This window comes from Rhipicephalus microplus, chromosome 5 (genome assembly GCF_043290135.1).
Source record: "Rhipicephalus microplus isolate Deutch F79 chromosome 5, USDA_Rmic, whole genome shotgun sequence".
Classification (NCBI taxonomy): Eukaryota; Metazoa; Arthropoda; class Arachnida; order Ixodida; family Ixodidae; genus Rhipicephalus; species Rhipicephalus microplus.
Genome location: NC_134704.1, coordinates 2,296,265 through 2,308,940, shown reverse-complemented (window position 1 = coordinate 2,308,940; position 12,676 = coordinate 2,296,265). Strand labels below are relative to the sequence as shown.

The window sequence follows — 12,676 nt, the reverse complement described above, 5'->3', positions numbered from 1 at the left end:
AAAATTTCTGCGTCCAAGGTCCCCAAGAAAGTCTTTAAAACTTCGAAAGAGTGCATGGCCGCCTGAATCGGTGCGCGCTTCGGTGTTCGAAGAATCGGCGGCCGCGGTGAAAAAATCGTTTTGTTGCGTCGGTGGGTTTGCGTGGCCTCATGAAGTTCGATATTTCGCGATTCGTTCCACGAAAATTGACAGCCGTTTTCGCGCTTCTGCCCGCGCGCGGAAGACATGCTGAGTTGAGTGCGAAGTGAGCGAGAACAAGTCCTAAACACGAAACGAATTGCAAATTATCAGTCGGTGGGATAGCGTACGCGCATGCACTAGACGCAGACGATCGGATACAGGTGGTGGCCGACGATGTTGGCAAATGGTCTGGTCACTCCAGGCCAGCAACGCCAACTACAGTACCAGCGATCAAAAACAGTGTAGATGGCCGAACAGTCTTCGAAAGATCGGTGACAGTGTGAAAACACGGGCCTCGTCTGGCGATGCGGGGTGCTCAGAGTAGCGGGGGCACAAAGGACGGACGGGTGCGTAACAAAAAGCGGTCGGGAAGAGCGGCAACTAGAGGGGCATGGAGGCAGGGTCGGCGTTTAACAATAAAAATGTATAGGCACCGCGCCAATGCTTGATCGGTAGTGGAAATTGGTTTTTCCCGGGAAGTTGGCAGACCGCTTACTCGGTTCGCTGTAACCGATCAGCGGCGCTCGGAGACGTTGGTTGTAAGTGCAATTTTGTGCCATTGAACTAATGTATATTTTCATGGTCACACGGATATTGTTTGTTTTAATCGAAAGTTCATTTTAAGTGGGGCCGTTATATGTGGGTTCGACTGTGTAATGTAGAAAGCATAGCTTTGAAATAGATGGTGCACATATAAAACCTGCATTTTTCTGCAATGAGAGCACTTTAAACTGACTTGCCCATTGGAAATTCATAATAAAAACACTGGACATCAACTGTTCATCAAAGTGTGCTGTGCTTGCAGTTAAGTGTTGAAAAAATGAGCAACTGCTGCTACATGTGGTAAACAGATAGAAATTTAGTGACAAGCTATTGTCATGCATTTTTGTGACTGATGTTTTCCTATCCTGTTGAGAAAAATTCTTTACAACACTTTGAACAAGACTTCTCAAGGAAGATGTGCATCCCACAATGTACAAGGTCTTCCATAGATGTCTTACGAAGCTTTTTAAAGTGGCAGGAATATGCAAGCTTGCGATGAAAAAACAGGGTGTGTGTGTGAGCTCGTGCCAACATTGGACAAGTGTACCTGTCTTCTGGAATCGGCTTGAAAGGCATTTGCAGCCCTGAAGAAGGCAAGTGCATTGGTTGAAAGGTTCTGTGTCTTTAGCAGTGTACATGACGACAGCATCATATGCAAACGAGTTTTTGCAATTTGTGTGAAGCTCTGCACTAAAGCATAGCCAGCTCAAACCTTCCTTTAGGGCACTGTGGTGCTACAAAAACAAATTATGTGTGGGGCTTTGGAGGCAACCTGTATGTTCTTGCGTTTCTCGAGGTGCTGGGAGGGAGGCGCTGCTGAGGATCAACTTGAAGGATGTCGAGGTCTGCCCCGAGCTTGACGTCAACGTCATTGCGGAGCAACTAGAAGGCTATTCCGGAGCTGACATCACCAATGTCTGCAGGTTGGTATGCAAGTTGTCATTTTATTATTAGTACATGGGCAGTAGTGGTTCTCATTGGCATGATGCTACATCATGAAAAGTAAATGAAGTGCTACAAGGCAAACCTTGTTGCATCGTAACTCCTATTGACCCCACCACCCTGAAAGCAGCCCTCTGATTTGTATATTTCATGACATCTGTGTCACATCTGCTGAAATGGGGGCAGTCTGCATTCTGTGACCATAATCAGGTTGAGCACCTTCACTGGAATTCAGCAGTTTGTTGAATTCGCTCACATAAGCTGCAGGAGAATTGTCAATTTGGGTAGCATCGCTTCTGAGCTGCTTTCCATGTCCGGGTGTGTTCAAGTGGGAAGTGAAGGTTGCACAAGGTGTCATTTGGGCAAAGTGCTGTTACTGGCTATCATGCTTGCTGCTCTATGGTTACTTGAATGCTTCATTATATTGGTAACCGTAAGAGAACTAGTTGATTGCTCATTTCCAAAAACACTGCACACCCTGGCACCAAACATGTACAGAGTGCTGTGCGTGTTTAGTACAAAAAATTCACCTTCAAATCTGACATCACATGCAGAGATATTCGGCACAAAATTTAAAAGTGAAACTTCGACTTTGATTTCTCCTCTATTGATGAACGTATGACGGGGAAATTAATCTCAATTCATCACTTGTTTCTGTTAAGTGTCCTTTTAAAAGAGGCTACTGTGTTCTTGTGCCCTATGTCAGGAAATATGTCCTCTGCACACTTCAACAACATATTCCTCTAGCCTGGTAGCTATGAGACATTTGTGATGTGCAAGATTATTATGAATAAGGATTGGTGCCAGATAGCATTTTATGTAAATTCTATTTTTGGGTATTATTGCATTAATTTTACGTGATAAAAGTCAATTTCAGCTCTGTGATGATGGCAAGTTTATTTGATTCGTATGTTGTTGAGACAGGACAGTCCCAGGTTTAAATACCCATATATATATCGAAATGTAGGCGATGGGATGTTTCAGTTAGAAGAGCATCGGACGCATTATTCGAAGGTTTGTTCCCTGCCAGCAGCAGCAAGTTATTTTTTCATCCACTTTTCTTTCTTCAAGTTTACATTACTACAATAAAATAACATTCCCTATAGTTTCTTTGCCACCGTTGTTGATTAAAAACAGGCCCTCAATATGTCTACAGGCTTCCTTTATGCACTAATGTAGGCATTTGCAGTCACTGAGATATAACTGGTCGTCTGCAGGGATGCTTCAATGATGGCAATGCGACGAAGAATACACGGTCTCACTCCAGAGGAAATTCGCAACCTCACCAAGGAAGAGCTCGAGCTTCCGGTCAGCCGAGAGGACTTCGAGGAGGCCATACGCAAGATCAACAAATCAGTCAGTCGGGAGGATCTGGAGAAGTACGAGAAGTGGATGACCGAATTTGGCTCAACCTAATCGTCTTTTTGTGCACGCTTATGTTTATGCCCCGTGATCCTCTTACAGGTCTCGAGTGTGCTATGGATTATTCTTTCAAGACCTTCACTTGACAGCTTAGCCAAGAAGTGTTTTGACACTGTGCGCGATGATTCCGGTGCACTGCTCGTGTTTGAGCATCGCAGCCATTGAGACCTGTTCCTAATAGATGTCGTTGCTCATATTCAAGATACTGTCGCCTGCTTTTGGCAACTGACCATACAGTTTCCAATAGGGTCATCGTCTGCCTGTCGCACATCAGAAAAGACAACATTCAGTTCTAGCCATAATCAGACTAAAGCACCTTGTGTGATTCTTCAAGCATCTTTGGAAACAAAACTCTATGGGCATCCTATTGCACAGAGTCACGTGTGCTACTATGCAAATGCTACCGTATAGCACCAAGCATCACACCATGTGAAAGCTTAACCAGTGGAGGCTTTAACATCTATCATATAGCCACAATCACTGCAGCATCATTCTGAGCAACAACGTAGATAAAAGTGTTGCTTTGCAATCACATAGCAAATCAGTGTTATTCGTGTGATCTGTGTAATAGGTCGTAGTTCACATATGGTGGTTTTGGGACGTTAAACCCCACATATCAATCAATCAATTAGGTCGTAGCTCAACACTCGATTGCCCATCGTGTGCCCACTATCGATAATTTCCAACGCATATTTTGCCCTGCACTAGCATCATCAATCGTGTGTAGAAGGCGTCACTTGTTTCGCTTTATAGTTCACCTTTTCCACCTTGCAGGGAGTTTACTGCGAGCAAACGCTCATTGCTTCAAAGGTTGTATTGACATTGCACACACCAGCCTCTAAGAAATGGCAAATTTTGGTAGATTTCAGCAAGGCTGAATCATCATTTTTTGACAATGGAAGATGATTGCGACTTATCGGACATCAGCGCTGATAGCGACAATGTGTCACACAGCCGTGTTTTGTTATCTCCTAAGTGAGTCATCGCTACCGCGCTCTGTTCTAAAGATATCCAGCATGTTATAAAGGTCACAGCTGTTGTCTCGAGAATGTCATTCTCGTCTAGGTGGGACTGCTTCCCAGCATCTGCTCAACGAGTGGAGTTTAGCGCGAGAAGGCGACATGTAGTGGTTCTTCACAGAGCTCTGTAGCGCCGCATGGTGTTTCATCGGTTTGTTCATGCTGTTTTTTACCTTACAAATAATTGCCGAGACATGAAACACAGCTAATACCGTCCGTATTTACTCGCATATTTTGCGTTCCCAAGCGCGCCCGAGCCAGCTCAGGTGGGGCGGGGAACTTGCCTGCTCGGCCTGCCACTCGCTGAGCAGGCAAGCTTTCAAATGGGGCAAGTTTTTTGTTCCAACAAAGCTTTCCCCGAACTAGGGTCCCTAGAATACCGTACCCTAACACTTAAACCTCTTGAGAGGTCACCAGAACTGCTCAAGCGTTCACCCCACTCTATCTACCTATCTCTACTAACGTGAGAATGCTCGGTCGGGTCACGGCTCGGACAACTTTTTGCATCGGAGGTGTGCGAGGGCGTGTTGCCTGCGAACTGTTCTACTTGTCCTCGGTGTCCGCGCTTGTAGGGGGTCCGTCCTATGTACGGCTGACGAAGAAGCTTAGCTAATGTTTCAGCCGCACACAGTAGTACCGTGAACGATTAACGTCCCCTATACCTAGCTGGTCTCATTGCAGCTACATAGGTTCGGGCGAATAAAGCAACAGGCTAGGTCAACAGGAACACTTTATTGGTAGGCTTTAGCAATAGCAGGCAAGTGTCGCGTGGAGATAGTACAGAAACATGAGGAGACGCTTACTCCTTGGTCATTGACATCCTCTGCTCGTAGGAGGTTGCGGGCTCAACCTCCTTCGTTCCTGGCCGGTGTCGGAGAGTGTGCGGCTGTCCGCACACTAGCTTTGTTCACTGACCCGGTTCTCCTTTTGTTGGCGAGAATAATACCTTCTGGCTAAGAGAGGGGAAACCCGTTCCGCGCGCCCTAAAAGGGGGAATCGCGAGTGCTGGCCGCGAGGGTGTTCCATCCTCTCGCAAGAGGCTTTATTGACTCTTGAGCGGACAGTCTATGCAACCAGGCTTTCACGCTGCCGTAAAAGGGAAAAGGAGGCTAGGTGCACGTGCTCCCCCACATCCTTCCCCCCTTAAGAAGACTCCCGAACGACAGAGACTGCAAGGCAATAATTATTTCATTCGTCCTCCAGGAAAGCCATCACCGCCTGGTCGACATCTATGCCTTTCGATCAACTCGTCTTTGCCGCGGGCACCGCCGGAGCCCCCACCACTCTCTCACCAGCCCCCTGCGTCAGTGGTGCCACCTCTGGCGTCGACGTGGTCGCCGCCTCTGCCTCTCTTGGCATCACCGCCTCCTCCCCCAAGGTAGACACCACCGGTAGCCGCTCAGGCGGACTCGCACCGGCCGCATAGCTTGAGGCAACTCTCAGCAGCCACTGCGCGAAGTTTGCCTCCCGGGCCGCCCGCTGCAGCATGGCCTAAGCTGCGACTGTTGGGCGCTCTTGTTGTAGGGAGATGGTCTCCACTCCTAGTTGTTCCGGCGGTACTCTTTTCCCCAATGGCGCTCCATCTGTTCGGTGAGAGTTGACACAGAAAGAAAGAAAGGTTAACAATTGCACATGCGTTGTGCGCGAACACTTGCACCTCGCGTCGGACATATCAAATGCAGCCTACCGTGCATAGTTGTCTCCGCTTGTTACGCAGGAAGTAACGCGGTTCTGGGCTCCTCACTCGGTGTCGAGAGATCTCACCCGCCGTGCGCGGCTTAGAGGGGGACTGGTTGTAGTCCTCGTGCTCCTCCCGCGACATGTAGCGTTTCAAGTCACATACGTGCACTGGCTCGCCGCTTGGTTTGCCTTTCATGTCCGCGAGCCAATAAACGAGCCAGGAAACTTTCTCTTGCACTTGGTACGGCCCGGACCATTTTGGTGCCAGCGAGGCAGCAAACTGTTTGCTAGCATCGCTGAGAACATGATGGCGCCGCAGCACCAGATTACCCACTTTATAGTGTACATTCCGATGCGTGCGGTCGTACTGCGCATTCTGCTGTGCCTTAGCAGTGCTGAAATTATACCGAGCTTTATGTAAAGCTTCCGCTAGCTTCTCGCGCAGCTGCGTTGCACATTCAGCGCATGCTGATGTGGCCACTGGCACTCCACTGCGATCCGCAAGTACGGTCTCCATCGGATTCGGCAGTTCTCTCCCCAGGTTCAGAGAAGAAGGTGCATACCCAGTCTATCGGTTCACGGTCCTCGTAATGCAAAACCAATCTCTGGAAGGTAGTTATCCCAGTCTCTATGTCTCTCGGAGAATGCAACAAGCGTGTGCTTGATGTTGCAATTGACTCGCTCCGGGGGGTTCGGCTAAGCATGGTAGGTGGTTTTTTCTTGCGCTTAATGCCCAACGTGGCGCACGTGTCAAAAAACACCTTTGCAGTGAAATAAGACGTGTTGTCTGTAATCAACTGCTCAGGGAATCTGAACCTGGTGAAAACTTCTATGAACTTTTCTAAGATCACTCGAGCCGTCAACTTCCTAAGGAGGAAAAGTTACACTTGTTTAGTGAAGGGATTCGTGATCGCCTGCAAGAACTTGTTTCTGCTAGGAGTTGTGGGCTATGGGCCCATTATGTCGCGTGCCGCGATTTGCCAGGGAGTCTGACTGTTAATTGGCTGCATGAAGTCGGGCTTATGGCTTGACACTTTGGCACACTCAACATGAACGGGCGCAGCGAATTACATCCCGCTTTATGCTTGGCCAGGTAGCGAGGCGACACAACTTAGCATAAGTCTTAGGGCTGCTCGCATGCCCGGCAATGCACAAGTCATGAAAGTAGCGAAGAAGTGCTCCCTTTAATGAGCGGGGTATCACGACTTTGAATGACTCACTTGTGTCATCATCGAATTGGTTATACCTCAGCAGGACGCCGTCAGAATCAAGCAGATATGAATCCAGTGCGCTCACAGCACTACCAGCTGTTGCAGAGCGCTCCGCACCAACAGCAATACCAACTGCGCGCATGTGCCCAGTGGCCTCATTACCACACGGCTTCCGGAGCCCGTCAAACACCTTTAGACAAACTGGATCTTTCTGCTGAGCTTCTAACAGTTCCCTTCTGCTGAAAACAATCCCTGCACTAACGACAGCCTCTGAAGTCGTTCACGCTCTTACCTCGAACTACCGGTAACATTTGCTCCGCTGTTTCCATTAGCACGAGTGTCTCACTCTCGGTTCGTTCCGAGTAAATCGCGTGACTTGCCTCATGTCGAGCTAGAGCATGCGATAGTGCGTCGGCCGCGGCATTGTTCTTACCCTTGTGGTAGCGAACGGTGAAGTCGTAACGCTGCAGCAGCAATGCCTAACGGGCCAGGCGGCCACTTGGTTCATTCAAGCGCCTCAATCATGTGAGCGCCATGTGGTCAGTCTCAATTGCAAACGCAACTCCGTCGATGTAAAAGTCACTTACGGAGTGCGAAAACTATCGCAAGACACTCTTTTTCGGTTACCGAGTAGTTCCTATCCACCGGCGTCAACGTACGGCTCGTGAACGCATTCGGTCAGAGGAAAACTCCGTGCTCCTGATGCAGAATTGCTTGTAAGCCCAGGTCACCTGCGTCTGTGTGAATCACAAACTCTCTGTTCAAATCGGATAGCTGCAGCTGAGCAGTGTTGGCCAACAACTTCGTGAGGCGATGCAGTGCCGCCTCCTGTTCTTGGCTCCAAGCCCAACCCTCCCCATTCCTTAAGAGCTTCGTCAAAGGTGCCTGCACTGCCGCGCCATCCGGAATGAGCTGGCGATAAAAGTTCACCATCCACAGAAAGCGCCTCAGCTCACTGATATTGTTCGGCGATGGAGAGCTATCGCTTCAAGCTTACCCTTATCTGGTAATATGAGATCGTCGTCAAGCGTGAATCCCAATAATGTTATTCGGGTCGCCGCTGTCTGAGCTTTGTTCAGGTTCAGAGTGATGTCCGCAGACCTCAGCCTTTCTAGAACGTCTTTCAAGTGGCGCAAGGGCTCCTCGAACGTCTTCGAGTAAACCACTATGTCGTCTTGATATTCGAGTGCGTGCGGCCACTTCATCTCCCAAAACATGGTCCGTTAACCTCTATACGTAGCGGGAGCTCTCTCCAACCTAAAGACATTCTCCTGAATTGGAACAGTCCCCTGTGGCATGTGAAGCCGATTTCTCTTTATCCCGCTCGTTCATATCAACCTGAAAATACCCACGGCTAGCATTGGAGCGTAGTAAAGTACTTCGCTCCGCCTAAGTTGGATACTAATGATGAAATGGAGGGAAGAGGGTAAGCGTCCTTCTTCGCAACTTCATTCAGCCTGCGGTAGTCTACACAAAGGTGATATGTATCATCTTTCTTTGGAACTAGAACTACCAAAAAACCCCATGGTCTTATTGACCTCTCAACTACGCCTGTGTCGATAAGTTCGTCCAAGGTGGCGTTGAGTGCTTTCGGCTTAGCCAAGCTGATCGTTTGAGGATTGCATTTCCAAGGTCGTGCATCACCCGTGTCAATTCTATGCTTTACCAGCGTAGTGGTGCAAGGACGGTCAGTAAACATTGCATCATACTCGTACAACAGCAACGACAGGCTGCGCTTGTTCTGCTTCTAGTAAGCTCTGTGTCGCTACCAAAAGCAGGTGGACTGCCTTTCGCTGCAGCGCAGCACATTGTTCCGGCAGGGTGGTTACTTGCTTTCTCGGTGCGCTTTCCTCACCGCGTACTCGCGCCTCTCCCTGCGATTGGCATGCTTTTGTTGATGCGGGGGTCCTCAAGAAAAGCTTTAGCGTGTCTCCGTCACGCTAGCGGTAAGTACCGTTTGCAATGTCAATGACGATACTTGGCTTGGCGAGGAAGTCTCGACCCAGGATTAGAGACATTGACAGCCTAGGGAGATGCACGAAACGGTGTTGTCTCTTGCGTCTATCCCAGCGGATCACTAGCTTAGCCGTGCCGCTCGATTGTGTTGTGCCCGTAGCAATGCTCCATCATAAGTTGCCTCGATCAGGTGGCCCTCGACTCGCTCGCTGGATTCTGTGCCGACCGGTTGGGCCCTCGCGATCTCCAACGTCAGCATAGCTCTGGCCTACTGGGCTGGCCCTACGTCATCTCCTGACGCCGATCTCCGACGGCAGCATAGCTCTGACCTACAGGACTTGCCCTACGCCACCTTTTTGACGCCGACAAGAGCTCTTACAAGTGGTGCCCCGTCCTCGGACTCCTGTGATCGTGTTTCCATCTTTCCTATCTCTCCTATCTCCTCATATGTTCTCGCTCGCTGTCCCAGCGCATTCCTCTCTATATATATACTGTTAATCCTATCCTTTTAATTCCTCCTCACCCCATTCCTTGTGAGCTACTGTTGAAGTGTCGCACCCTGATGCAGACAGTTACGGGGCTCACTTTTCTCTTCTTTTCCCTCTTATAACCACTCCCCCCCCCCCCCCCCCCCCCAGGTAGCCCTCGCTCAGGGTTGCACCGCTCGTTAGGCCTCATGTCAACCGCGCGCTCCTGCCGTAGAATGTCACACCCGGGGACGGCGTGGGTTGTACAGAGCACATAAGCGTAGGGGTCCATAGTGCGGTCTAACAGCTCTCAACCGCGTGGTACCTACTCATCAGCGAACGATGCTGACACGTTACCCCTAAATGCTTCTGAAACTACCGCGCCGCCATTCCACACACAGCGAGGTTCAATTGACTGTGCTGCGGGCGGAGGTGGGCAATACGATCGCGCAGCGAGTATGTCTCCTTATATGCACTTCGCCTCGGTGGTGAGCTCTTCTAGGTTTGCGAACTTGCATCCCATGAAGTGCGCTGCAAAATCTGGGTGCGCTTGTCCCATAACGCGCTCGACTTTTTCTGCGTTGGTGGTGTGAGGGTTAGCGAGTACAGTTCGTCCATCACTTGTACATACTCCAGCTAGGATTTGTCCGGATACTGGGTGCGTAGCTCCAGTTTTCTTCGCAAACGTCTCTCATAATTAGCCAGTAGGAATTTGCCGCGGAAGCTGTCGCGGAACTCTTCTACCGTGCGGGCGCAATGGCCGATTAGTCGGAACCTTCAGGCCGCTTGCTCCGTGAGTGACATCAGGACTATGCGCTCGAAAAGTTCGGCGTCAGAAAGCCCCGTTGCCTGCTGATAATGAAACAACCAGTCAAGATACTCGTTGGCGGTCTTGCAGTCGTGGTAACCCATGTAAGTAGGTATGTCTACCTTCACACATGGTCGCAAAGTTTGGACGGGGGCCTGCGCTGTGTTTTGCAGGGCGCTCACGAGGCCCTGGAGGCATAACTGACAGCGCATTCTGCAAGAGTACCTCGCTCAAGGGCAAACTCTTGCCTGCAGACTCTCCGACATTTGCGGCGCGTGTAGAAGCAACTGGTGGCGGCGCCTTCCTATTCGCATCGTCAGATATCGGAGCGCCATGCGTGACGCTTTACGTCGTAGGCCTAATCTCTGCTAATGCGGTCTCTGCACCTTCTTTGTTATCTCGCTTGAAACGGCCAAAATCTATGCTGTCGGAAAGTCCTAACAGCGCCCCCACGTTAGCCAAGAGATCGCCACTCTGTGACGCAACATCAGACAACATTGACAAATCTTGAAATTCTGACATGTCTGTTGTCCTATGTGTGGAGGAGCGTCGGTAGCTTCTCGCGTCCACAAAAATAGCCGCGTTGCCAAATTCGTTACGTTGCACGGCAGATGTACCGGGTCCGTCCTATGTACGGCTGACGCAGAAGCCTAGCTAATGTTTCAGCCCCACACAGTCGTACCGTGCAAGATTAACGTCCTCTATCCGTAGCTAGTCTCATTGCAGCTACGCGGGTTCGGGCAAATAAGGCAACTAGCTAAGTCAACAACAGCACCTTATTACTAGGTGTTAGCAATAGCGTGCAAATGTCGCGAGGAGATAGTACAGAAACAAGAGTAGACGCTTGCTCCTTGGTCGTTCACGTCCTTGGCTCGCAGGGGGTCGCGGGTTCGACCTTCTTTGTTCCTGGCCGGTGTCAGAGAGCCGGTGTCGGAGAATGGTGGCGACGATAGAAAATGCCGGCTGATCATGGCAATTCAAAACGTGTTTGGTGGATGGCTTGGTTAACAAGCTGGATGACGGTGGTATGATGGAAGCTTGATGAATGATGGTGGCATGATGAAAAAGCAGATGGTAGTATGTGAAACCACTTAATTATTCATAGTGTTTCACTCTGGATTGCTCAGAGTATATATTTACGGTCGAAAGAATCCAACGCCGCTCACTACGCTTTCTAACATGTTTCTTTTTTTTTTTTTTTTCTGTGTCAACAATGCTTCAATTTTCGTGCAGTGAAGAATGTGGCCGTGATTGTTTACATTTGATGCACGTATACATCAGTTTGAAATGCGCGATGTGATGCTTTGCTGTGATGTTTAGAAGATAGGTATACTGTGAACAATGACAGTAAATGTGTTACATCGCCGTGCAGTTATCGAGAATAAAGAGCTCCAGTTCGCAATTATCTCTTTCAACAGTAGACCAGAATACTGCGGTCGCTTGGTGTCGCCAAGCTAGAAACGCAACTCTGGCAATTCTTGCAAACCCAGTTACATGATTTTTAAGTTAACAAAGTGCGTGCACAATAAAATGCACCAACTTCTACCTTCGACATACGTCGAGACGAGCCTCAGCAAGTTTGACTTTCACCCTTCTGCTCTACCACCCCGATTTCCACCAAAGGTTAGGCCGACCGACCGAGCTCGTACAAGTGTTATCGGCGCTTCTGGGTTTCAGAATACGCGATTTCGACGAGTGAGAACCACAATAGAGCACAGCCATGGCTTAATTTAACCTAAATGAAGCATTTTTGTAGTGTACAGTGTCCGCGCAAAAAGCGACAAACATCGATGCGACGCAGTACCAGCACTTCCAGCAGCGTACGCCTCCCGTCATCGACAGCCACCTGTTGCACTCGCCAGCACTTCTCTGGCTTTTATGCGAGAATACAGACTTGTCCATTCGTATGCTTACTTAACCAATATGATAGCGTGTTTCCTGCACACTGCATTCGTTTTGGCCGAGTCGTTATGTAGTTGTTGCTAACGATAGAGCTACAGCAGTGCGCTGGCACGACTGTGCTCTACATTGCCCGAAAACATTGCTTTACTCAATCACTTGTATGGACATATCTATCAAATGAGCCTAGAGGCGTCATAAAGCGTGAGCAGATGTTGCCCTTTAGTACAAACGAGAAACTAATAATAAACTTGACAGTAACCACCGGTAAACTGTACCTGGTCCTTATCCACTTGGGTTTTTTTTTCTTGCGGTTGTCAATTGTAAGAAAAACATAGCGCTGCTGCCATTATCACAGCGGAAATCGTTCTAGGCAGCAGTTTTTTGTGTTCAATGAATGTGGCAGCTTTAGTAGCAGGTGCAGATCCAGTCTATCTGGAGTAAGCAACAAACCAAACGGAAGTTGACCGGTCGGTTCATAACTTCAGTTGTGACTTAGCAACAAGCTTTCCACAAGTCAGCGTGGCCTAGTGGTTAGCATCTTCAGTC

At 49.2% G+C, this 12,676-nt stretch overlaps 1 protein-coding gene across 1 annotated transcript in view; it reads left to right on the top strand.

Moving 5' to 3' along the window:
* Kat60 (katanin p60) overlaps positions 1 to 11,630 on the top strand; it is a 139,053-nt gene extending 127,423 nt beyond the window's left edge. The window contains exons 8-9 of the mRNA XM_037426357.2: positions 1,520 to 1,646; positions 2,883 to 11,630. Of these exons, the coding sequence (XP_037282254.1) occupies positions 1,520 to 1,646; positions 2,883 to 3,081 (326 nt within the window). The 3' untranslated portion in view covers positions 3,082 to 11,630. The remainder of the gene's footprint in view (positions 1 to 1,519; positions 1,647 to 2,882) is intronic.
* The last annotated feature ends 1,046 nt before the right edge of the window (positions 11,631 to 12,676 follow it).